The sequence below is a fragment of the Aotus nancymaae genome, unplaced genomic scaffold (assembly GCF_030222135.1).
Source record: "Aotus nancymaae isolate 86718 unplaced genomic scaffold, 86718_ANA_hifiasm-v0.15.2.pri h1tg000043l, whole genome shotgun sequence".
Classification (NCBI taxonomy): Eukaryota; Metazoa; Chordata; class Mammalia; order Primates; family Aotidae; genus Aotus; species Aotus nancymaae.
In genome coordinates this window covers 2,565,256-2,588,186 of record NW_026988457.1, presented here as the reverse complement: position 1 = coordinate 2,588,186, position 22,931 = coordinate 2,565,256, and the positions used below count along the sequence as shown (strand labels likewise).

Sequence of the window (22,931 nt, the reverse complement as noted above, 5' to 3'; positions counted from 1 at the left end):
AGCGATTTACACAGGCTGAGCTCTTTAGGTATATGAGCTCATTGAAACTCACAACTCCCTTGCAAAGGTGATATCATCCACTTTACGGAAGCAGCTGAGGCTCAGAGAGGTTCGTTCACTTTGCCCAAGGTGACACAGCTAGTAAGCACCAGGACTGGAATTTTAACCTTAGAAGTGTTGGGTTCCAAAGCCTCCAGTCTTAAACACAAAACAATAAATGCCAGAACAAAAGAAACGAAAATAAGAATTCAAAAAGTCTTGTGACATAAATGTTATAGAAATTGGTGTGAGGGGAGAGGAAGAAAGGGGAGTCAAAAACAACTGCTAAAATTTGAGCCAGTGTGGGAATTCTGCAGGTAGGGAAATTGGAAAGGGGAGGTTTAGAGGGCAAACTGGAGAGTTTGCAAAACTGGTGAATGGTGGGGAATAGGAGTCTGAAGTCCAGGAGACAGCCTGGGGCTGGAATGGAAACCAAGGGTCATTTACATAATGACGGTTCTCAAAACACCTCTAAGGAGAGTTTTTCCGCTGAGGTCTTAAAGAGAACAGAAGAGAAGCAAAGATTCGGACTAAGAACCAAATTACAGAGAAAGAATGAATAGCTATTAAAGAAGACACATCAATAGTGACAAGAGGTAAAAGTTTAGAGCTATGATAAATGTGCATATTTATCTTTATAGGGAATATTTCCCCATCGGGAACAGTTTCTAGAGTAATGCTGAATTTGTAAAAATTATCTGAATTTTTTTTTTTTGAGATGGAGCCTCACTCTGTCACTCAGGCTGGAGTGCAGTGGTGCGATCTTAGTTCACTGCAATCTCTGCCTCCCAGGTTCAAGCAATTCTCTGCCTCAGCCTTCTGAGTGGGATTACAGGCACCTGCCACCACATCTGGATAATTTTTGTATTTTTAGTAGAGATAGGGTTTCACCATCTTGGCCAGGTTGGTCTTGAACTCCTGACCTCATGATCTGCCCACCTTGGCCTCCCAAAGTGCTGGGATTACAGGCATGAGCCACTGAACCTGGCCTGAATTTTTTAGTCCTCTAGTAGCACATTTCCTCTCTTAGAAATTGGGATTTGGCCCAGCTACTCAGGAGGCTGAGGCACAAGAATTGCTTGGACCCAGGAGGCAGAGGTTGCAGTGAGCTAAGATTACATCACTGCACTCCAGCCTAGGTGACAGAGGGAGACTCTGTCTCAAAAAAAAAAAAAAAAAAAAAAGGAAAAGGAAAAGAAAAAAGAAATTGGGATTTGGGGGCTGGGCACCATGTGGCTCATGCCTGTAATCCCACCACTTTGGAAGGCTGAGGTGGGAAGATCACTTGAGCCCGAGAGTTTGAGGCTGCAGTGAGCTGTGACTGTGCCAGTGCACTCCAGCTTGGGCAACAGAGAAAGACCCTGTCTCAAAAAAGAAAAGAAAAGAGAAAGAAAGCAAAGATTACCTTCCATTAGAAATAAATACAATTAACAACTTTGAGTATACTCTTTCAGTCTTTTCTGGATTAATACATACTATTTTTCAAACTAGGGATCCTTCTGAAAATAGTTTTTCTCATAAGATATTGTATATATTTTTGCGAGGCATTACATTTAGTATTCATAACAATTTGATAGCGTTATAATAATAATGCATCATAAAGACAGGTTAAAATGCATTTAGCCAAACCTCTCATTGAACATCTAGGTTGTTTCCACATTATAAATAATGCTGCAATTTATAATTTCTTTAATTAAAAATAATTATTTTTAGAGACAGGGTCTCACTCTGTCCCCCAGGCTGGAGTGTGTCTATTTACAGGTACAATGACCGCTCACTGCATCCTTGAACTCCCAGGCCCAAGTGATTCTCTCTCCTTGGCCTCCCAAAGTGCTGGGAATACAGGAGTGAGCCACCGCGCCTGGCCACTTTTTACTTATTTCCGAATATTTCCTAGAAGCTAAATCACTGGCCAAATGCCATGAATGTGTTCAATGCAGAGTTCATTTCTGAACATGACTATCAATTTGCTGGTATTACTTATGTTAGACCATACTGAACCGTGCTATCTCCTTCCTACTTCCTCATTTCCATTCTTGGAAGTCAAAAGGCAACCTTTCAGAAAAAGCATACACATTTTTGGTTGCTAATTTTTTTTCTTTAACACCTTCAGGTATGGGTTAGCAGTCACCCTCTGTTTACCCTTACAAGCCACTTTGGGCACTCAGTGTTTTTTAAACAAAAAGACCTGGTAACTTGGATGGTAAGGCTGTCTGTCCCAAATGGTCCCGCTCCTCGCTGGCAGAGGGACTTCTGCATTTCCAGCCTATGACTTTAGTTAGAGGCAAATCCAAGGTGAGGAGCCTCATTAGGTGAGGAACGTATTTGTCAGGTCTGCTAGGATTTCTCTAGGAGGCTTCAGGAATTTGCGGGCATCTTCGCATTTCCTGGCATTCTCTGGCCTGGATGCTGCTTTTGTCTTGGGCCTCCCTGGCAAAGCAAGGCAGTCCCCTTTTCTGTTTTCAGAGTCTTTTTCTGGGCTTGGGACAGGCCCACCGTGTTGGCACAAGCCTCATTTGGTCTGCTGGGGAGCTTGGCTGCAGGTCCTGGGTGCTCAGCATCTCCCCTGGCTGCTCCTCCTCTCTGTCCCATTCAATCAGCCTCAGCACCAGCACTTGCTAGTTAGGCCTGATGTTATTCTGGATGGGAAATGGAACTTCTTTACTGTTGCTCTAATCCCAGTGTTTTACAAACTGCAGGGCCTATTGATGGGTTGGGAAGTAAATTTGAAATGTGAAGAAAACAAAATCAGTGTCCATCACAATAATGGTAGGTATTGTTTCATGAAACTTTTTTCAAATTTTATATTTGCAAACTGTGTGGGTCCTATTCAAAGACCTTGAAAGCCAAGAATATGAACAGTGCATTTCAAACACGTCAGTATTCCCATGGGGATATGATGCAAGTTTAGGTGGGGAAATGTGATACAGTTTTTATTTTATTAGCTAGGCTAATAACTGCAAGATCATATGGCTTTAGTGGAGAAAACACAAAGCTTTGGACTCAGAATTGGGTCAGTATTGTTGCTAAGAAGCTATGGGACCTTGGACAACTCAATGAATCTCTCTGAGCCTCCTTCAGTATTGTCTGTAAAAGACAGATAAGCATCCTGGCCTCATAGGATTACTCTTAGGATTAAACAAAACATTATCTTTTTTGAGACTGAGTCTGGCTCCTTTGCCCAGGCTGGAGTGCAGTTGTATGATCTCAGCTCACTCTAACCTTTGTCTCCTAGGTTCAAGTGATTCTCATGCCTCAGCCTCCCTAGTAGCTGGGATCACAGATGCATGCCACCACGCCCAACTAATTTTTTTGTATTTTTACCATGTTGGGGTTTTGCCTTGTTGGCCAGGCTGGTCTCGAACTCCTGGGCTCAAGTGATCCACCCATCTCTGCCTCCCAGAGTGCTGGGATTATAAGCGTGAGCCATCACACCAGCCATAAACAAAATAATCTATGTATAGTGGTTAGCACATGGGAGACACATGCTAAATAAAGCTTGTTTTCTAGGCTCTTGTCTGGGCCATAAGGCATTCTCTCTTGGCAGCAAAGCCACTCTTTTTCTCATCTCAAGAGTACATGCTGGCCAGGCGCCATGGCTCAGGCCTGTAATCCCTGGACTTTAGGAGTTTGAGGTGGGCAGAACATTTGAGGTCAGGAGTTCGAGACTAGACTGACCAATATGGTGAAACCCCCATCTCCACTAAAAATGCAAAACATTAGCTGGGCATGGTGGCGTGTATCTGTAATCACAACTACTCAGGAGGCTGAGTTTGAGCCTTGGAGGCTGAGGCTGCAGTGAGCCGAGATTGTGCCACTGCACTCAGACTGAGCGAAAGAGTAAGACTCCATCTCAAAAAAAAGAGAGAGAGAGTACATGCTATCTGTGTCTAAAAAAAAAGAGAGAGAGAGAGTACATGCTACCTGTGTCTCAAAAAAAAAAGAGAACATGCTATCTGCATCTCCAAAAAAAAAAAAAAAAAACAGGAGTACATGCTACCTGCAATATCACCACAGTTCTTTCTCAGTTTTCCACTCTATAGTTTGTAGAATGACAATAAGTGTTTCCTATAAAAAGAATCTCCAATAAAGAAAATTTCAGAATTATAGTTTACAATCACATGAAGTGCTAAGGCCCCCACCTCGGGAGTTGCAAACTCAAATGTCTACGGGGCCAGAGAGGTGATGTGATTGGGTTAAAAGTCAGGCTAACCACTTAGGGAATGGCAGGGACTGTGGCAAACTAGAGAACCCCCGACCCTTTGAGGGAGGCAGCCACTATTCATTCTGCCCATCCTCAGCACATGGAAATGTGAACCCAGCCTGATCAGATCTCTCATTTTTCAAAAGAAGCCAAATATCCGGATTTTTTATTGTGAAAATTTCTACAGTTTTCTGGGTTTTGTTTGTTTGTTTAGAGACAGGGTCTCTCTCTGTCACCCAGGCTGGAGTGCGATGGCACGATCATAGCTCACTGCAGCCTCAAACTCCTGGGCTCAAACAATCCTCCCATCTCAGCCTTCTAAGCAACTAGGTGGAACTACAGTTGAGTACCACCACCATGCCCGAGAATTTTTTTTTTTAAGAGATGGTCTCAAACTGTGTGCGGTGGCTCACATCTGTAATCCCATCACTTTGGGAGGCCAAGATGGGCGGATCACTTGAGCCCAGGAGTTCAAGAACAGCCTAGGCAACATGGAGAGACCCCCGTCTCTACAAAAAAATACAAAAACATAATAATTAACCAGGTGTGGTGGTGTGTGCCTGTAGTCCCAGCTACTTGGGGTGGGGTAAGGGGAGGGGAGAGGTGGGAGGAGACTGCAGTAAGCCGAGGTCGCACCACTGCACTCCAGCCTAGGTGATAGAGCAAGATCCTGTCTCAAAAGAGAGAGAGAGAGAGAGAAAGAGAAACAATCTTGCTCTGTCGTCCAGGCTGGAGTACAGTGGTTAGATCACCGCTCACTGCATCCTCGAACTCCTCTTCTGCCTCGGCCTCCCAAAGTGCTGAGATTGTAAGTGTGAACCACCACACCTGGCCAATGTCTACCTTTTTCTTTTTCTTTTCTTTTCTTTTCTTTTTTTTTTGAGACAGAGTCTCCCTCTGTCGCCAGGTTGGAGTGCAGTAGTGCTATCTCGGCTCACTGCAACCTCCACCTCCCATGTTCAAGTGATTCTCCTACCTCAGCCTCCCATGTTCAAGTGATTCTCCTGCCTCAGCCTCCCGAGTAGCTGGGACTACAGGTGTGTGACCCCACACCCAACTAATCTTTGTACTTTTAGTAGAGACAGGGTTTCACCATGTTGCCCAAGATAGTCTCAATCTCTTGACCTCATAATTTGCCTGCCTTGGCCTCCCAAAGTGCTGGGATTACAGGTGTAAGCCACTGTGCCCCGCCCAATGTCTAACTTTTTAAAACACCCCTTTGACAAAATGAAACATCTGTGGGTCAGATAAGGCCAGGGAGGGGCCGGTTTACACTATCTGTCCTAACCCTTTGTGGCTGGGCATACTTATTATGGTCTCCTGTGGCATTCCAGAAAAGCCTCCCACAGTATCCATGTAAAAGCTCTTGTTTAAAATTACTATAATATTTTGCAGCAAAAACACACTTTAAGCACAGAATATTTAACTCCAATAATAGATGAAAATTCTTCCTAATGAAGAGGACCATCTTTTCTACAAGGTGTTAAACACCACGAACAGCAGGAAAGACATGGGCGAGGTCGGCAAGGAGGTAGTGTTCCATTGTCCCTGTCTTTCCTTAGTTAACCAAAACCACTCATAAGACATTTATTGCTTTTTTAAAAATAGCTTTATCAAAATATGATTCACACACCATGCAATTTGCCCACTTACAGTGTACAATTCAATGGTTTGGGGCGTATTCACCAGGTCATGCTGCCGTTACTATAATCCAATCTGGAACCTTTTTTTTCCCCTAAAAGAAACTCCATACCCAGTAGTAGGCACTCTTTCTTTCCCCAAAGGCTGGCAACCACTAATCTACTTTCCTGTCTAAATATTTCCTGTTCTGGATATTTTATATAAATGGAATCATACAGTATGTGACCTTCTTACATCTGGGCTCTTTCATTTAGCATAATTTCAAATATAAAGGTGTGTGTATGGATATACTATACTAGATTTATGCACTCATCAGTTAATGGCCATTTGGGTTGTTTCCACTTTTTAACTGTTACAAATAATGCCGCTGTGAAGATTCATGTACAAGTGTGTGTGGACATGTTTCTGTTTCTCTTGGGTATATATCTAGGAGTGGAATTGCTGGGTCAACTGGTATCTATCTACGTTTAACCTTTTGAGGAACTGTCAGCTTGTTTTCCAAAATGCCTGCACCACTTTACATTCCCACCGGCAGTGCATAAGGGTTCTAGTTTCTTTCTCCACATGCTCACCCATGCTTGCTACTCTCGGTCTCCTTGATTATAGCCATCTGCGTGTGTGTGTGATAAGCATTTATTCTGAAGGTGTAAGGCACTTTTAATAGGGCAGCTGAATTTGATGTTTGATGTGATTATTGAGATCAAGACCTAAAATAGGGATCTTTGCTGAACTTAGATCACCTTTCCGTAAGAACGTTTACTTTGCGTTTTCCACTGGTTATGTGTGCCATTCTTTGACTAACCAGAGGACAGGTCTCTTAAAAAAAGGTCTGATATTTTCCCCTTACCAACCAGTAAAATAATCCAATTCTAGAGAAATTATTGACATAAATTAGCTTTGGTACAATTTTCTGTGCCTCAGCCAGCATTGCTGCCCACAGCTGAAGCCACTGATTTCCCCCGGAAAACTCAGGCTGAGGCAGGAGGTACTTAAGCAGCTGGGGAAGAGGTTCTCCTTCTCCATACACGGACACATCTAGCACCACCTCCCCTCCTTTCGCCTCCGGTCTTTCTTCTTGCCCATCCATTTAGTCGTGAAACATCCTTTCATGTTAGATTAAGGTAGTGACAGCCCTGAGGAAGTATCGAGGAAACTGAGCATAGACCTGAGATGGCTACGAGAGGTCCATGCATAGTGAATTGAGGGGAATGGATGTCCTCGCTTCTAGTCTGGAGTTCACAAACCTGTGCTCTCTTCTTTTCCTGAATACCTCGTTCCTGTATTTTCATCGCCCTGAAAAAAAAAAAAGTTTTCAGTACGTGTGATCCTTAGTATGACTGACCTCATCAGACAGCTTGGTTTATTGTTTCCTCTCCTTTTCAGAAACTGGCCCGTTTTGCAAAGTAGACAAGAGAATTCATATAGCTTGACTTTAGGACTCATTGCACTGGGAGAAATCAATATCATTCAGCCAATGAAAAACTTAGAGCCCCCAGTCTGTCTTTTTTGTTTTGTTTTGAGACGGAGTCTTGCTCTGTTGCCCAGGCTGGAGTGCAGTGGCATGATCTCAGCTCACTGCAACCTTCATCTCCCAGGTTCAAGCCATTCTTGTGTCTCAGCCTCCCGAGAAGCTGGGACTACAGGTGTGCACCACCATGCCTGGCTAATTTTTTTTATTTTTAGTAGAGATGAGGTTTTGACATGTTGGCCAGGCTGATTTCAAACCCCTGACCTTAAATGATCTGCCTGCCTCGGCCTCTCAAAGGGCTGGGATTACAAGTGTGAGCCACTGTGCTTGGCCTTGCATTTTGTATTTTTTTCCATTGGAGTTTTTTATTTGTATGTTTGTTTTGAGACAGAGTCTGGCTCTGTGGCACTCTGGCATAGTCTCTGCTCACTGCAGCTTCTGCCTCCTGGGTTCAAGTGATTCTCGAGCCTCAGCCTTCCAAATAGCTGGGACTACAGGCATGCGCCACCATGCCCGGACTCATTTTGGTGTTTGCAGTAGACGGAGTTTCACCAGATTAGCTAGGCTGGTCTTGAACTCGTTGCCTCAAGTGATCTGCCCACTTCTGCTTCCCAAAGTAGTGGGATTACAGGTGTGAGCCACTATGCCCAGTCACCTTTTAAGTTTTAAAAGCCCATTGGCTTGGTTGAACATGGGAGACAAAATATTAAATTAAAAATAAATAGGCCAGGCAAGGTGGCTCACGCCTGTAATCCCAGCATTTTGCCTGTAATCCCAGTCGAGGTGGGTGGATCACCTGAGGTCAGGAGTTCAAGACCAGCCTGGCCAACATGGCGAAACCCCATCTCTAATAAAAATACAAAAACTTAGCTGGGCGTGGTGGCACACACCTGTAATCCTAGCCACTTGGGAGGCTTAGGCAGGAGAATCACTTGAACCCGGGAGGTGGAGGTTGCAGAGAGCCGAGATTGCGCCACTGCCCTTCAACCTGGGTGACTGAGACTCTGCCTCAAATACAATAAAATAAAAAAATAAGAAGCCCATTGGTAACCATCTTTGGGCAGACAATCTTGCAGTTTTCTGTGATAAAGTCTAATTTGGCTTGCCATAGTTCACTGTACCCACAAATGAATAACCTTGGCCTAATTGGGAACTGGTAAATGCTTAAACTATATTTATTTCTCCACATTTGAGATCCCCTCTCACCCTCCAAGTGTGCCTCCCCCTTTTCAAGTTAAGTCAATAAGATGTAATTGGCATCTATCCTCAATCTTCGCATCCTAACATTCACTTTTTATTCTATTTTCCTGCCTTCTGATTTAGAAAGACCCAAATGCTTTTAGATCCAAAGATAGAAGAGGAAGGTTAAAACAATTATTTGCAATAAGTACTCCTTCAGCTATTAATTTATTTATGCAACGGCTTTGTTTAATGCCTGCTGTATGCTAGGTACTCTGCTAGGGGCCTGGGATTCAAAGATAGGGGCCGGGCTCAGTTTCTCATGCCTGTAATCCCAACATTTTGGAGGCCGAGAAGTTTGAGACTACCCTAGACAACATGGAGAGACCCTGTCTTCACACACACACACACACACACACACACACACACAAATAGCCAGTGCCAGGCATGGTGGCTCATGCTTGTCATCCCAGCACTTTGGGAGGCCAAGGTGGGAGGATCACTTGAGCCCAGGAGTTTGAGACCAGCCTAGGCAACATGGAGAGACCCTGTCTCTACAAAAAATAAAAATAAAAATAAATTAGCCGGGCGTGGCGGTGCACACCTGTAGTCCCAGCTTCCCAGGCAGCTGAGGTGGGATGATGGCTTTGGCCCCGGGAAGTCAAGTCTGCAGTCAGCCATGATCGTGCCACTGTACTTCAGCCTAGGCAATATAGCAATACCCTGTCTAAAAAAAAAAAGTTCTTGCCTTTATGGTGTACAGTGCAGTGGGACAAGCAGACACAACTGGAGAACCACAATTGTGAGTGCAGTAGTTAATATACAGAATATTACAGGATTGCAGAAAAGAGGTACTTCCCCTATCCTAGCGGGGATGAAGGAAGAGCATAAAGTATAGTAACGACGATCTGTAATTCGGTTATTTAAATTGAACATGGGAGAGGATATTCAGGACTTTTTAACTGGATAAGTTTGTAATTTGGGATAAAACACCCAATAACTTGGCTGGGCACAGTGGCTCACGCCTGTAATCCAGCACTTTGGGAGGCTAAAGCGGATGAATCACTTGAGGTCAGGAGTACAAGACCAGCCTAGCCAAGATGGTGAAACCCTATCTCTACTAAAAATACAAAAATTAGCCGGGCATGGTGGTGGGTGCCTGTAGTCCCAGCTACTCGGGACGCTGAGGCATGAGAATTGCTTGAACCTAGGAGGCGGAGGTAGCAGTAAGCTGAGATCATACCATTGCACTCCAGTCTGGGCAAGAGAGCAAGACCCTGTCTCAAAAAAACCACTCAGTAACTCTAAAGTAAAATATATCAACTTGTGACTAAGGATTCATGTGGAAGAAGAAAAGGATCTAATATCATAACATCAAGGTTGTGGGGTTAGAACTAGAAGATGTCAGTTTTATTTTAAAATTTATTTATTTTTTGTATTTATTGGTTTTTTTTTTTTTTTTTTTTGACAGAGTCTTGCTCTGTTGTCCAGGTTGGAGTGCAGGGGTTGCTCACTGCAACCTCTGCCTCTTGGGTTCAAGCAATTCTCCTGCCTCAGTCTCCCAGGTAGCTGGGACTACCGGCACCTGCCACCACGCCCAGCTAATTTTTGTATTTTTAGTAGAGAGAGGGGTTCACATGTTGGTCAGGCTGGTCTCTAACTCCTGTAATCCACCCACCTCGGCCTCCCAAAGTGCTTACAAAGGGATTACAGGTGTGAGCCACCACACCCAGTAATTTCTTTCTTTTTTATGTCCTTCTCTGCATATATCACAGAATATCAAATATAAGAAGTGAAGTGCCTGCAATCACTTTTTTTTTAACTCTTTTCTCTGACATAACCTCTGTTAAACTTGGGAATAAATAAAGGTACTATCACCAGGCTAGGAGAAGATTAGCATTGCTTGAGGTTAGGATTTTAAAAAAACAAAACAGGTCAGGCGTGGTGGCTCATGCTGTAATCCCAGCACTTTGGGAGACTGAAGCGGGCAGATCACAAGGTCAGGAGATCGAGACCATCTTGGCTAACATGGTGAAACCCCATCTCTACTAAAAATACAAAAATAATTAGTTGGGTGTGGTGGCACGCCCCTGTAATCTCAGCTACTTGGGAGGCTGAGGCAGGAGAATAGCTTGAACCTAAGAGGTGGAGGTTGCAGTGAGCCAAGATCATGCCACTGCACTCCAGCCTGGGTGACAGAGTGAGATTCTGTCACAAAAAAATAAAAATAAAAAAGTCACAGATTTGCAACCACTGTCAACCTTTAAAAAAAGTTTAATCTTTACAACCCTGTGGTCCCCTCCATTTTATAGCTGAGAGCATTGAAGCATGGAGTTTTAAGAACTTGCCCAAGATCTTACAGCTAGTAAGTAGCAGAGCTGGGATTTGCACCAAGTCTATAGTCTATTCAATTCCAGTGCCTATTACTCACCATATCATCCTGCAAGAAGAGAAACCTTGTGTGGGCCCATTGCTCTCAAGTTGTCTTGTGGCCATAAGTGCACCCTTGCAAGAGCAAGCTGGTACAGACAACCAGAAAAGTGTATGGCCAGGCCAGTACAAAGCCAACACTGCTCCTGGAAAATACTGATAGTGCCATATTCAACTAATCGTCGAATTTTAATATCATGGATACCACTGAACGTATCTTAATCATTCTCATGAATATTTTGTAATATGAGACATTGAGAAGATAAGACAGTATTGAAATAAATATCTAGATTTAAATGAAGTATAAAATTTGAATGATTAGTAGAGGGAAGTAGAGGATAGTAAATATGTGTGAAAATAACAACATAAGGTTAACTTAAGATATATTCGCTTTAAATACTGCATGTGCAGTATACCAATTTATATCCTCTTTAATATTATAGTCTTTTTCATGTGCATGTGTGATATATTGTCCATTCACCAAGACTATAATCCCTGGGACCAATAGTGTATTTTCTTTTAAAAAGAAATCAACATTAAAATAGGAAAGGTTATCTAAGCTTACTCTCAAGTAGTTTAATAAATTTGAGGAAATAAATTAGGTTATGGATACTTGTAAGCGATATAAAAAAATCAACACGATGTAGGTGATTTATTCCAACTTTGATATGTTACATTTGGAGGAATTGGCTGTTGGATTTAGAAGTGTACAAAATAGCATTAGAGAGTGAAAAAAAAAAGGAAGTCTGTTATAACTGAATAGGGGTGTGGTCTGCTCAGGCTAAAAGGAATAGATAGTAGTTTCATAAAGGACTGATATAACTGTAGAGTCTTCAGAACTGGCCACTACAGCCAGCACGTTTTCTGTACAGACGTAAGTATGTCTATTAATACCAGCCAGCTTGGTGAGTTAGAGAAACCACAGCTTGTGGATTTGGGCACATGCACTCTCTGCCTGCATCTAATCCTTCGAGTAACCATATACCTACAATTCCTGTAATCCTAGAGCAGTTACATGGATGCACTAAGTGGTGTGATGGGAAGGAAAGATAGCACCACAAGGATTCGTTTGATTATAACAGTAATCCACACCAAGTCAAATAAAATAGCCAAACAGTTTAGAATGTGGTCTCTAATGAATTTGCTAATTTTAGCAGGCCCTCACGAACATTTCCTGCTAGAGTACCCCATATCAAAACGAAATGGCTGTTCTTTAATTACATGGAATAATTATTTGATTTCCAGGAAGTTAAGACAGTGCTTTGTATTTAAATAAAAAGTTCTAGACATGCTGTGAAACTCGATCAAACCAAGAAAAAGGGTGAAACTGAATGCCTGCTCAGTGACTCAAGATTTCAGCTGCTCAGCGAGCCTGACGTGACGGCGTGTGAGCCCAGAAAAGGGGTATTTTAAACCCGGCTGGCTGGATCATGTCAGTTTCTCATAGAAGCCCTGCCTTTCCAGAGACCTAAAGTGTAACACAATCACAGACCTTGGAGGGGCTCGAGGCTCGGCAGCTTCCGCCCCTCGGCACCAGCAGAGACCCTAGTTTTCAGGGGACATGGTCCCATAGTGTCGCCCTCACTTTTGAAGGGCCATTAAAAGCCTGGGGCCTCTTATCTCAACGGCTTTGGGCGTGAGTGTGGGGCAAGAAGGGGGGGGAGGCCTGTGGGTGTCTCTTTTGCCTGAGGAGTTAGAGACACTTGTGGAAAAGTCAGGCCCTTTTCGCCCCGGCGGCCGCTCCGGTGTGGGGCTGGCTTGGGTTAGACACATGCACACATACACCATAGAGCTCTGCTTTCCCGTAGCAGCTGCTGCCTCTGCCTCTGCCTCTCCCGCCTCAGCCTCTTTGCCCGGCATACACACACATTCAGATTTGCGCGCTGTTTCAATCCTTGATGACGTGTCCCCGGAGACAGCCAATAGCAAACGGGCTCTGGTCAGGACAATGGGAGGTATCGGACCAATGAGCGAGCCCCGTGAGTTGGCGGTAGCCAATAGGAGCCGCGCTGGCTGGAGAGTAATGTTACAGAGCGGAGAGAGTGAGGAGGCTGCGTCTGGCTCCCGCTCTCACAGCCATTGCAGTACATTGAGCTCCATAGAGACAGCGCCGGGGCAAGTGAGAGCCGGACGGGCACTGGGCGACTCTGTGCCTCGCTGAGGGTGAGTCTAGGGCAGCGCCGCGGCGGGGAGAACGCCTCCGGCAGCTTCCCAGCCCGCGCGGCGGCCGGATCCCCGCGGCCGGGAGCCGGCGGGTCAGGATCCACACAAAGGCAAATGAGGGGGGACTGTGGGGGGAACTGCGCACGGAGCGAGCCTCTGCCCGGGCGCCGGGAACGCTGCCCCGCGCCGGAGCCCCAGCCCTCAGGCAGCCTGAGGCGCTGGGAGCCCCGCGCCCCGCGAGTTTCTACCCCCGGCGGCGTCCGCGCTGACTGGGGCAAAAAAAAATTTTTTTTAATTAAAAAAATTTTAAACCGTGTTTTGGGCCCCCGGGCCGGGCGTTCGGGCTGGCGGTGTGCGCGGAGCGTGGCCGGGGCGGCGGGGCCGGCGCGGCTCGGCAGCGGGAGGGCAGCGGCGGCGCTTCCCCGGGCTGCATTGGCCGCCGCCGCAGCGAGCCGGACGCCGGCGGGGAGCGCGACCGGCCGGGCGGGCGGCGGGGCGGGCGGGGTGCCGCGGCGGGCGAAGGCGGCGCGGGGGCCCGGGGGCGGCGGTGCGGGCCCGGCCGGCCTCGGCCCGGGCGCGGCGGCGGCGGCGGCGGCGGCCGGGCGGCGGGGGGAGCGGCGCCGCTGCGCTCGCTGGAACATGGCTGACTCGGGCCCGGCGCTGCTGGCTGAAGAGAAAACAAGGCGGGCGGGCGGGCGGGGGAGCTGGGCGCAGCAGTTCCGAGGCAACTTTTTTTTTCCTCTCTCTTTTCACAGCCCCGCGTTCTCCGTGCGGGGGCGGCGGGGCGCGCGGCCCGCGCGGAGGGAGACGGGGAGTGGCGGGCGGGTGGGCCCTCAGGCGGCCCCCACCGCGGCGGGGGGGAGGGGAGCGGCGCGGAGGGGAGGGCCCGGCCGCGCGCCCCCCGCCCCTCCCCCGACCGTAATGGCCGAGTATGTGCGCCAGAGCGCGGCGCGCACCCCGCCCGCCGCTGCCGCCGCCGCCGCCGCCACCGCGCCCGCACCCTCGCACTCACACACTCACTCACACACACACATACACAAAGGGAAGGAGCCATATTCTCGCTCGCGCTCGCCCTCGCGGCGGCGGCGCAGGCGGGGAAGACGCGCAGCGGCCATTCCGTGCGCGCCGGCCCCGGCGGCCGCGGGCGGAGCCAGCCCCCATTTCGAGCGGGGCTTCTCCCTGCGCCGAGCCTGACAAAATGGGGGCGGCGGCGGCGCGGGCCTGCGGGGCCTGCCGGGCGCACGTGGCGGCCTCGGGCCTGGGAGCCGCGCCGCGTCTTTGCGGCCGCGCGGCCGCAGGCGAAGTTCTGGGGTCGGGGGGGTCCGCCCCGCGCGGGAGTCACCCCAACTTTGACGGCTCCAAAGAATACTTCCCTAGTGGGGGGAGGGGGCCACCGAGCCACGAGCAGGAGTGGCTTTTGTCCCTCATCCTTGTTTACTCAGAGAAACTTCAGACCGGACGTGTTTAGTCAGAACAGAAATACATCTCAGGGCCAAACCGATAGGAAACGAGGCTGCCTCACGGTGGCACCGCCACCCCCCCCCCGCCAGCCGTGTTCCGAGCTTCGGAGCTGGCTGCTGCTCCCTCCTCGGAGCAAAGTTTTATGCAGAGAGGGTGGTTTTTAAAACTTTCGGTGCACGGTGATTTTTTTTTTTAAGGTCCCGTAAATTAGGAAGAGTCGACTCACTTATAGGCCCTTGTTTATTCCCTGTCTAGTGCAAATCCACAAATTGGCAGCATGTTTTCTGACCTTTGGTTTGGTTGGTTTAAAATGATGTTCTAGATTTTAAAATCATTTAAGTGACCGGTTAGATACTCATTCAGTGCAGACACAGGCTGATACGGAATACTGTATGTGGGTATATCTTTGTGTCTAGACTTTTTTGAGATCACCCTGAAGGACCGTTTTTTTGTTTTGTTTTGTTTTTGCTTGGCATAGCCCCTTCAAGGAATTTAATTTCTCTGCCATATTCTTGTCTGGTTTTACAGAGGTTGATGTCACTACTGTGTTAAATAACCAATACCTTGGTTTTCATTCCCTTCCTAAGTACTTTAAGCTTCTTACGTGTCATAATTTTCATTGCTAACATCAAATATTTATCTTATTTTTTAGAAAAATAACTAAACATGGGCAAAGGAGATCCTAAGAAGCCGAGAGGCAAAATGTCATCATATGCATTTTTTGTGCAAACTTGTCGGGAGGAGCATAAGAAGAAGCACCCAGATGCTTCAGTCAACTTCTCAGAGTTTTCTAAGAAGTGCTCAGAGAGGTGGAAGGTAAGAGGGCTTAAAGCATGCTAACAAGGTAATTAAAAGCCAATTTCCAAATGAGGATGAAAATAAAAGCCTAGCTGGTGTTCCTGTGACCCTATTACATAGCAAAAGACATTGGTTTTGAGGATAATTTATTTAAATTTTACAACTTAAATTTACAAATAATTCTTTTGTAGACCATGTCTGCTAAAGAGAAAGGAAAATTTGAAGATATGGCAAAGGCGGATAAGGCCCGTTATGAGAGAGAAATGAAAACTTATATTCCTCCTAAAGGGGAGACAAAAAAGAAGTTCAAGGATCCCAATGCACCCAAGAGGCCTCCGTGAGTATCTTGCCTGTTTTTATTTCCTAGACATGTTTTACAGTAGAATCTGAGAGACATTTAGTAAGCAACTGTGTCAGTTTAGAGTGTAAGTATACAATCAAAGTTTCTTAGCTCATACTTGTTCATGCAGGTTATATTTAAATGGTATACATAAAATTCCTGTTGGGTGGGGAGTGTTCCTCCAAGCATTTGAATTAGACACGGTCTCCTTTACCTAGTGTATCTCCTTTTGATCCTTCTATTTCTTGAAAAATACTCTCTCTCTGAAATAGTATAATTGCAGAATGTTCATCTGGGGCCCTAGCTAGTATAAATTAAATAGTTGTAAGTTAAGCTTTGGTTGTGAAGGATATTTAGCGTATGATAGTATTTGCACCCTGTCCAGTGCATCATAGAAATTCACAGGCAGCTTTCAATAGCAATGCAGTGTATATTTGGTAGTATTTGTTTTTATGATCTGTTAACTTAAAATCCTAAAATTGAAGTTATTTTTTTTTTAGTTCGGCCTTTTTCCTGTTCTGCTCTGAGTATCGCCCAAAAATCAAAGGAGAACATCCTGGCCTGTCCATTGGTGATGTTGCAAAGAAACTCGGAGAGATGTGGAATAACACTGCTGCAGATGACAAGCAGCCTTATGAAAAGAAGGCTGCGAAGCTGAAGGAAAAATATGAAAAGGTAAGTATGGGTTTGCTTGGTAGAATGATGAAGAGTATGCCAGATGTTGTATGATTGTACTTAGTTTGAGGTGTAATAAGCTTTTTGTGTAATAGCTACATTAAGTATGCTGTTGACGTAAGTCTTTTCTCACCCTTCAAAGAACACAGAGGACCAAATAAATTGGGTTTTTTTACTTCATATAATTAGACTCAGACAAAGGATATACACTTAAGTTGGTTTTACCATTCCCCAATATCTTGAAGCTTATGAAAATGTTGGTAGTCACTTTAAGTCAAAAATGATTATTTTCAAATGGCTTGGCAAACAGTGCAAAAATAAGCTAGACAAAGTTAATATAGGCTCTATTTTTCTTAATCATATCCTGAAACACTTTCCTTTCCTTTCCTTTAGATACTCAAAAAACCACATCACTAAGTTAAATTTCACGTCTGCTGATCTGTCCAGTAAATTAATAAGGAAATCTGTAACTCTTAAATTGAAATATTAAGTAAAGTTAATTTTTAGCTTCTTTAGTTATTCTGAAGTGTCCATTTCTAGATGTTTCTTAATCTAATTGCATGCTTATTGACAAATTACTTTTTTTTTTTTTTAAGACATCTTCCACTAAGGATTAGGGTCTGACAGTGTAAACCTGTAGAATGCTTTTTTGCATTCAGAAGGTGGCAGTGTCTACCCTTTAATCAAAGTCTCTACATTCTACTTTTAATAGAGTTAGGATGTGGTACATAATTGCACCTCAATGAGGCATAACTTTGCAGATATTAGACTGTGCCATTTCATGAGTTATAGATTGTTATGATGATCTCATGGTATTTTTATGTGCATTTATTGAAGTTCTGGTTATTTCTGGAGTTGCAGTGGATCTGCAGATATGTGATATTTTGGTATAACTAAAATCTTGATTTCGTTCATACAGTTTTGCCATGTTCTATTTCTTCCCTTAATGTTTTTTTCTTTCCTACTGTTTTCTTCTCCCTTTGCTTTGGAAGGATATTGCTGCATATCGAGCTAAAGGAAAGCCTGATGCAGCCAAAAAGGGAGTTGTCAAGGCTGAAAAAAGCAAGAAAAAGAAGGAAGAGGAAGAAGATGAGGAAGATGAAGAGGATGAGGAGGAAGAGGAAGATGAAGAAGATGAAGATGAAGAAGAAGATGATGATGATGAATAAGTTGGTTCTAGCGCAGTTTTGTTTTCTTGTCTATAAAGCATTTAACCCCCCTGTACACAACTCACTCCTTTTAAAGAAAAAAATTGAAATGTAAGGCTGTGTAAGATTTGTTTTTAAACTGTACAGTGTCTTTTTTTGTATAGTTAACACACTACCGAATGTGTCTTTAGATAGCCCTGTCCTGGTGGTATTTTCAATAGCCACTAACCTTGCCTGGTACAGTATGGGGGTTGTAAATTGGCATGGAAATTTAAAGCAGGTTCTTGTTGGTGCACAGCACAAATTAGTTATATATGGGGATGGTAGTTTTTTCATCTTCAGTTGTCTCTGATGCAGCTTATATGAAATAATTGTTGTTCTGTTAACTGAATACCACTCTGTAATTGCAAAAAAAAAAAGTTGCAGCTGTTTTGTTGACATTCTGAATGCTTCTAAGTAAATACAATTTTTTTTATTAGTATTGTTGTCCTTTTCATAGGTCTGAAATTTTTCTTCTTGAGGGGAAGCTAGTCTTTTTGCTTTTGCCCATTTTGAATCACATGAATTATTACAGTGTTTATCCTTTCATATAGTTAGCTAATAAAAAGCTTTTGTCTACACACCCTGCATATCATAACGGGGGTAAAGAAGTTGAGATAGTTTTCATCCATAACTAAAAATCCAAAATCTTGATCAGTTAAGAAATTTCACATAGCCCACTTATATTTACAAACTGAAGAGTAATCGATCTACTCACAGCATGGGACTATTAGAATCAAACATTTTGAAAGTCTGTCCTTGAAGGACTAATAGAAAAGTATGTTCTAACCTTTACATGAGGACTCTATTCTTTAACTCCCATTACCATGTAATGGCAGTTATATTTTGCAGTTCCCACATTAAAGAAGACCTGAGAATGTATCCCCAAAAGCGTGAGCTTAAAATACAAGACTGCCGTATTAAATTTTTTGTTGACATTCGTCTCGGTGAAGACTATGAAAATGCTGGCTATAGATGTGTTTTACCATTAAATATGGACTGCTCAGGAAATGAGACTTTCCATTAAAAGTATTTTTAATTCATTGGGCCAGCTTTTAAAGTGAAAATACCACATTCAGAATAGGGTATATTTTCCTATATTATGGTTTGCCCCTTTATAAATCCAAGTAGATAGGAGGAAAGAAGACATTTAAACTTTGCATCTGAGTATGAATTATTCAATTTATTTGGATGATTTTTCTTTAAAACCCAAACTCATTCATTAGTCATGTTTATCTGCTTACCAGTTTAGGGAACAATTTGGCAATTTTGTGGTTTCTGAGATTATCATTTTCTTAAAGTGCCAGTATTTTAAAATAGCGTTCTTGTAATTTTACACGCTTTTGTGATGGAGTGCTGTTTTGTTATATAATTTTGACTTGGATTCTTTCCATTTGCATTTGTTTATGTAATTTCAGGAGGATTACTGAACATCTGAGTCCTGGATGATACTAATAAACTAATAATTGCAGAGGTTTTAAACATTAGTTAAATGGCTTTCACTTAAGAATTTTAAGATTTTACTATATATTTTTAAATCTTGTTTCTAATACCTCTTAGCAGTACCTTTTAAATAAGTATAAGTGCTGGCAAAGTTTTTCCCTTTAAAAATTCTCACTTTATGCTTATAAATAGGTTAATTGGCTGATAAAAGGTTTTGTCAAACATTGCAAGTACTCTTGGTGCTGTATGTAAATGAGGAAAAGCTAATTTTACTTTCATAATGATTTAAATAAGATTTTTTAAAAGGTACATGTAAGTGAATAGGGTTCATGATAGGCTGCAATTGTGTCAACATCAGATTTTTTTGTCACAGGGAAACAAATGACTCAATCTGATTTAGATGAAAGTTTCTACTCTATAGAAATCACCATTATCAACATTAGTTAATTCTGATCCATTTAAAATGAATTCTGGCTCAAGAAGACTTGGTGACTTTAGTAGGTACGTCATGACAACTACCATTTTTTCAAGATGTTGAGAATGGGAACAAAGTTTCTTAGGGTTAATTAATTCTTGAACTGACCACAGATCATAAGAAAATGGACAAAACCCTCTTTAATCTGAAGACTTGTATAGTTTGGTTTGGTGTTCCAACAGTATTCCCTGGAAGTTGGATGTCTAAAACTCAAGTAAATGGAAGTGGGAGGCAATTTATAAAGTGTATAGGAACTTTTTTTATGCCAAGATAGTTACAGTGCTGTGGGGTGTAAAGACTGTTGACATCAAGAAAAGATAAAACAATCTATAATTAGTTGGGCCAGCTTTTAAAATGAACATGCTTTTTAAAACTAAGATGTATAAATCAGTTTTTTTTTGCATTCGAAAGATTGGCATATGGCGTATTGATTAACGAGTCAGATTTCCTAACTTTGCTGTGCAAAGGTTGAGAGCTATTGCTGATTAGTTACCACAGTTCTGATGATCGTCCCATCACAGTATTATTGTTTGCTGTATTTATTTTCTTAAAGTGAAATCTGAAAAATGAAATTTGCATGTCCTGTGTACCCCAGGGGTAATGATTAAATGATAAGATAGGAAAAGTGTCCATGTGACACAAACTGCTGTTCAACAGGTATTTCCCTTGCTATCCAAAGAATTGTAACCATTGCTTAGACACTAGGATTTGACTGCTGAAAACCACAGGAGAGACAACAGTGGCTTTTGACTGAAAAGCATGGCCACTACCTTGCTTGACATTCCATAGTCCTTGATGAAAGTTCACATTTAGGTCTGCTTGATACAACACACCTCCTGAAAGGGTCTGATAGCTTTCAGTACCAGTCAAGACACTTCTGCATATGATGGTAAGGTATCTGCAAATTTGTACTCACCAAACAGCTTAAGTCTGAATTAACTTGCTAAAATGTGAGCCATTGGCTAGTAATTAAGGTGTCTTATTAGGGAGTGTGATAGTATTTGAATTTATTTTTCATATTTGTGCTTTGTGACACTTTGAAATGACCCTTGAAATGCCTTTTCAGACTAGATAAAAGCCAGAAAATGATTTGATTGGCTATCCAGCAAAAGATGGAAGGTGGTTCATTTTCTTGTCCTCTTTTAATACCAAGGCAGTTCTAACACTTGCCACAACTTGGGAAATTCCCTGGGTCTACGCCAAATTGCTGCCAGAGTAATGAGGCAAAATGTTACTCTGTTCTAGGATTGCTGCTGTTTCACAATACATCATGACAGAAACGCCATACAACATGGAATGACACAAACAATATGCCACACTCCAGAATATGTAATGCTTATCTTCCAGGGGGTGTCAGTCTAAGACAAAAATCTCTACCAGGAAGAAATGATAGATGTCTTTAGGCACATCCATTGATTTGGACCTTCTAATTGAATTTTTACTTATTTTGACATGGGGTCTTGCTATGTTGCCCAGGTTGGTCTCCAAATCTGCTCAGTCCTCCCACCTCAGTCTAACTAGTGGGGATTACAGGGACATACCACTGCTTAAATAGTTGAATTTATTGGGCATCCACTGAAAAGAAAAAAGTAGGAATAAAATCTGCAATAATAAGAATAAACCTGTAAGTGAGCATGAGCAATGGTGGGCAAGGGTATGCAGTCTCTGGAATCCAGAAGTAGAAAATCAGTGGAAAGCTAGGCACAGTGGCTCACACTTAAAATCCCAGCACTTTGGGAGGCTGAGGTGGGAGGATCACTTGAGGTCAGGAGTTTGACACTAGCCTGGGCACATAGTGAGACCTCATCTACTAAAAATAAACAATTTTGTGAATATACTGTCATTTTAAAATCAGTAGAAAAGGGATTAGAGAGATCCTTATAAATTGTGTACTCATTCATTTTTCTCTAGTCACATAATTCAGTCATGTAAGTGACATTCCACAGTATGGTGCTCCATGATACAATTTTTTTCTTTTTTCGATCTCACTAGTATATGATCCACAATATTTTTTATCATTCCCTTATGAATGGACATTTAGGTTGTTTCCTATTGTTTGCTATTTAACAATACTGCGCTGAACATCTGTACATTTCTCTCAGGCATGTGTGGGTCTTCAGGTACCTCAAAAGTAGAACTGCTGAGTCAAAAGACATTTGCAGTTAACATTTTGGCAGATACTGATAAATTTGCCCCCTTTACCCCGCAAAAGCTGTATTTATGCTGTGAAACATTTTAACAATGATTTTGCAATGAATCAAGATTTTTACTGGTTTTCTTTGGCTCTATGAGATAACTTCATTTTTAAAAAACGAGAAATTAAAATATTGAAAGACTGCCATTTGTCCAGAGCTACCCGACCAGAATAAGAAACAGGCAGAATCAACTGAACGACTCTAAGGACAAACCACTGCTTTATTTAAACTGCTAAACTATTTCTCAAACTCCTGGCCTCAACCTATCCTCCCTCCCTCCCTCCTCAGCCTTGTTGCTGAGATTACAGGCGTGAGCCACAGTGCCCAGCCTAAACTGCTAAACTATTTCTCTAAATAAGGAATCCACTGTGCGAAAATGAGGAGGTTCTTTCCCATTTTGCTATACTCTATCCTAAATGGAAGTATGTGGTAGTTTTTTTGTTGTAGTCTGGGGAGGGGTCTTTTCTAGCAGAGATTGTATGTCAATCTTATAGAAGCCGCAGCCACCAGTTTTAGAAAAGCAAGTCTGGCGATAAAGTGTAGCGAAAGGATAAGAAATGTGTGGCCCAGATTCTAGGTATTAGGAGACAGGTATTTGGAAAGGCAGAATGGATTCTGAGCATTTGCCTTAAATGAAATAAAGTTCACCAGTTCCTTGCTGGAGATGGTACTTGATAGTAAAGGGCACACTCCACATGTGCTTATAAACGAAACTGTATTTACATGCTTAAAGTGAAATTAAGCTTAGTTCCTTAGAATTACATAGACTCTCTCGTTAGAGGCTTTACCACATTTTGTTTGTTAGGTTTTGCTTTTTGCGTTTTGTTCTCCCTTCTTTTCACAGGTGTTGACTGTACCACAGTTTTTATTGGGTTTCAATTAGAGATTATTTTATAAAGTGTTCTGAAAATAACCAAGTAAGAGAATAAAAAGCCCTAAAATAAGGATCTGTTGAGTGTGAGAGAGTGCTCCTAAGATAAAGAAAAACAAGATGCTCAGTTGCCACAGCCCCAGGTGCCACTGTAATGCCTGGAAGAGATGAAGAGTAAGAACTTGGAGGCTACTTAGAGCAAAGATATTGTAGCTCCCCCACCCCTACACCACAGCCCCCACTTCCCCAGGATTCACTCTGCCATCTGGAATCAGCCTGGCTGGGGCTTGGGCACAGGGAATGGGGCTAGGTACACTTAGGCTCAGAAGCAGAGAGGCTGACTGGAGAGCCTCTTTCCAGGG

General features: G+C 43.3%; 1 protein-coding gene and 1 long non-coding RNA gene across 2 annotated transcripts in view; one reads left to right on the top strand and one right to left on the bottom strand.

The window, feature by feature from the left end:
- Window positions 1-1,208: 1,208 nt before the first annotated feature.
- LOC135268783 (uncharacterized) overlaps window positions 1,209-22,931 on the bottom strand; it is a 30,861-nt gene continuing 9,138 nt past the window's right edge. Inside the window, exons 2-3 of the long non-coding RNA XR_010337130.1 lie at window positions 7,129-7,177; window positions 1,209-2,741 (exon numbers count right to left, since the gene is read on the bottom strand). This is a non-coding gene — a long non-coding RNA (uncharacterized LOC135268783). The remainder of the gene's footprint in view (window positions 2,742-7,128; window positions 7,178-22,931) is intronic.
- On the top strand, window positions 12,988-17,661 carry HMGB1 (high mobility group box 1). Its single transcript, XM_012474125.2, has 5 exons — window positions 12,988-13,124; window positions 15,238-15,401; window positions 15,575-15,720; window positions 16,224-16,398; window positions 17,391-17,661. The coding sequence occupies exons 2-5, from the start codon at window positions 15,252-15,254 to the stop codon at window positions 17,565-17,567; spliced, it is 648 nt and encodes a 215-aa protein (XP_012329548.1). The 5' UTR covers window positions 12,988-13,124; window positions 15,238-15,251; the 3' UTR covers window positions 17,568-17,661.